The sequence below is a fragment of the Sphaeroforma arctica genome (assembly GCF_001186125.1).
Source record: "Sphaeroforma arctica JP610 unplaced genomic scaffold supercont1.4208, whole genome shotgun sequence".
NCBI classification, from domain to species: domain Eukaryota; class Ichthyosporea; order Ichthyophonida; genus Sphaeroforma; species Sphaeroforma arctica.
Window position 1 is genome coordinate 1 of NW_014036350.1, and position 2,643 is coordinate 2,643.

The 2,643-nt window shown below is 48.4% G+C and overlaps 1 protein-coding gene across 2 annotated transcripts; it reads left to right on the top strand.

The window, feature by feature from the left end:
• Positions 1-424: 424 nt before the first annotated feature.
• Positions 425-2,639, top strand: SARC_14139 (the record flags this gene model as incomplete). Of its 2 annotated transcripts, XM_014291729.1 has the most annotated exons (4): positions 425-537; positions 773-955; positions 1,019-1,855; positions 1,961-2,592. In XM_014291729.1, coding segments are annotated over 4 exons (1,765 nt in total), but the record flags the coding sequence as incomplete, so codon positions are not given. The 2 variants fall into 2 exon arrangements, with proteins under 2 accessions (XP_014147204.1, XP_014147205.1); XM_014291730.1 differs by having other exon boundaries at positions 1,019-2,639.
• Between the last annotated feature and the right edge of the window lie 4 nt (positions 2,640-2,643).

Genomic DNA, 2,643 nt, shown 5'->3' on the forward strand with positions numbered 1-2,643 from the left:
TCTTTATAAGTATACTCACATCACACATCTGTATACACATAATCAATTTGAAATTCGATCAGTATACACGGATACCCTTTCATTTGTATATGTTAAAATTTATATATTCATGCCTGCGACGTCAAAACATCTATATATATGCATAAAGTATATCCCTATAGATTCACACACAGTCAGGTGTTTTACTCCCGCTCATTCAATAAGGTATACGTACATATGCACACATATATAAACCATCTGTTCTCTGCACAACTTTTATTACCGAATATCAAGCTGTATCTCCAACGGGTTATGTACATCATGTCTCATCGATCCAACGTTATAACTCAACAACGAGTTTACATGCACCCGACTTTTGGTTTAAAGTACTGATTGCACCCCACTTTTGGTTTAGGGTACTCATTGTCCCATGCTCTCGCTGGAGTGGTCTGTGGGTTGTTGGAGATGAGATCAGCGGTGATGGCGATGAAGCAGCGAAAGTGACTAGTAAACGAATCATCGTGGATGTAAGAGACGAGGATATAGGTCCACTCTCAGGTGTGTACATGTGTAAGCAAGTAGTGAGTTAACGGATAGAGATTGTATTGGTTTGCTCAACTTGACTCAATCAACAGTTGCATTCCAGCATGGTTATGTCACACTATAACTTATACGTACTACATACATACACTATCACTTATACACACCACACACATACACTATAACTTATACACACCACACACATACACTATCACTCATACACACCACACACGTCACATACAAATATACATAGTGCACAGCAATGAAGATGTGGACGTGCAGGTGGACGTCAAAATCAGCGTTGCTGCGGAGGACGCGTTTGTCAATGACGGTAGCCATTCTGAAAAAACCCTAAACCCTGATCAATCGAGTGACGATGGGGGTGAGCTCACTCTGCGCTTCACCCACGACACCGCTGCGTCGGCTACTGCAACCGGTATGGTTGTTGATATGTCAGTTCTTTAACGTATTGTGTTGATATGTCAATGCTTTTACTTAGCCTGTTATCATGTCCATGCGTTAACATATCACGAGATGATGCTCTCCTGTCATACCGTGGCTATTGGTAGGACTTACATAAAGCAGCTCTTGTGCGCACACACGAATACATCTACACCCGTCGGTACTCTCAGACACACACCCGCTTATGCAACCAACCCGACAGGCACAGACACCGAACCCAATGATCACCACACCGCAGCAGATGCGAGTACAGGCGATATGCCCCGCACCCTCAGAGAAAGTGGTGGTGGACAGGTGGGTACCGGAGGGGAGGCGGATGCCTATGCCTATACAGAACGGGACAGAAAAGAGGGCCTCGAGTCCCATGCCGAGACGATTGAGGACACAGCACCTCCAGGTGATACGGGGGACTGGACGGGTGCAAATGCGAACCGTGGGGGTGCACATGGTATACATACAGCCACACACGCACGTGCACGTGCCGAGATAGGCACGGGTACTGAGCCTGATAGAGGTAGCCGAGAGAATGCCGTTGCTGACTGCAATACGAATCTAGGTGAAGTGGAGACAGAAAGAACTGGTAAAGAGAAAGGGGGGATGAGAGAGGATAGGGCGATGACTGACAACCCGACAGTGCATGGAGAGGGTAGTACGGGTAACAGGCCACAGGTTAACGTAAATTCCTGGTTGAAGAAGTGGCAGAAGAAGCATGCGGGTGCTGAGGAGGCTAGTGATCTCGACGGGTTGAGTATAGGAGTCAGAGAGAGGGCAGAGACAGATGGTACAGATACTGAGATAGATGGTTCAAATGCCGAGACAGGTGATAAAAATTTTGATGCAAATTCTGAGACAGTTGGTTCAAATTCTGAGACAGGTGGTACAAATTCTGAGACAATTGGTTCAAATTCTGAGACAGTTGGTTCAAATTCTGAGACAGTTGGTTCAAATTCCGAGACAGTTGGTTCAAATTCTGAGACAGGCGGTACACATTCTGAGACACGCGGTACAAATTTCAAGAGCTCGGGTGCAGAATTGGGGATGTTCGGTGCAGATACCCAGACTGTACGTATGGATTCTATGGAGGGGCAAGTGAAGGATCATGAGGAAGTGGGGCGTGCACAGGTGACGGTGGATCTAGCGGTGGGTGCTATACGCCAAACGACAGACAGCCGTATGGGGGGAGACGGCTCGCGCTCAGACACGGCTACAACGACGGCAGACGAGATGCACGAGCATACACACACACAGGGAAGAACACACAGCCACACTCAGGGACACACAGAGGCACAGACAGAGGTGTATGGCGGGGGAGGGGTGCACGCACAGCCCACGGACACCTTGCCGAAGGGGCTGGGGAGAAGCACTGTGGCAGGTAAGAGTGAGGTGAGTGAAGGAGATGGGATCGAGTATAGGGGTGCGGATGAGACGCTCAAGACGGGGGGGATGCTGGAGGATGTAGGGGCCAATGTAGGGGCCAAGGTAAGAGAGGACGTACTGGAGAATGAGGACGACGCCGAGTACACGCGAGAAGTGCAAGTAGATGCGCAACAAGAGATGGGCACGGCTGGAAGCAGTAACGATCAAACGGCACACAATGAGAAGAGTAGAGATGTTATATACGAAATCAATGGGGAAACACGCAGGAAGAACTGCACTGGATTA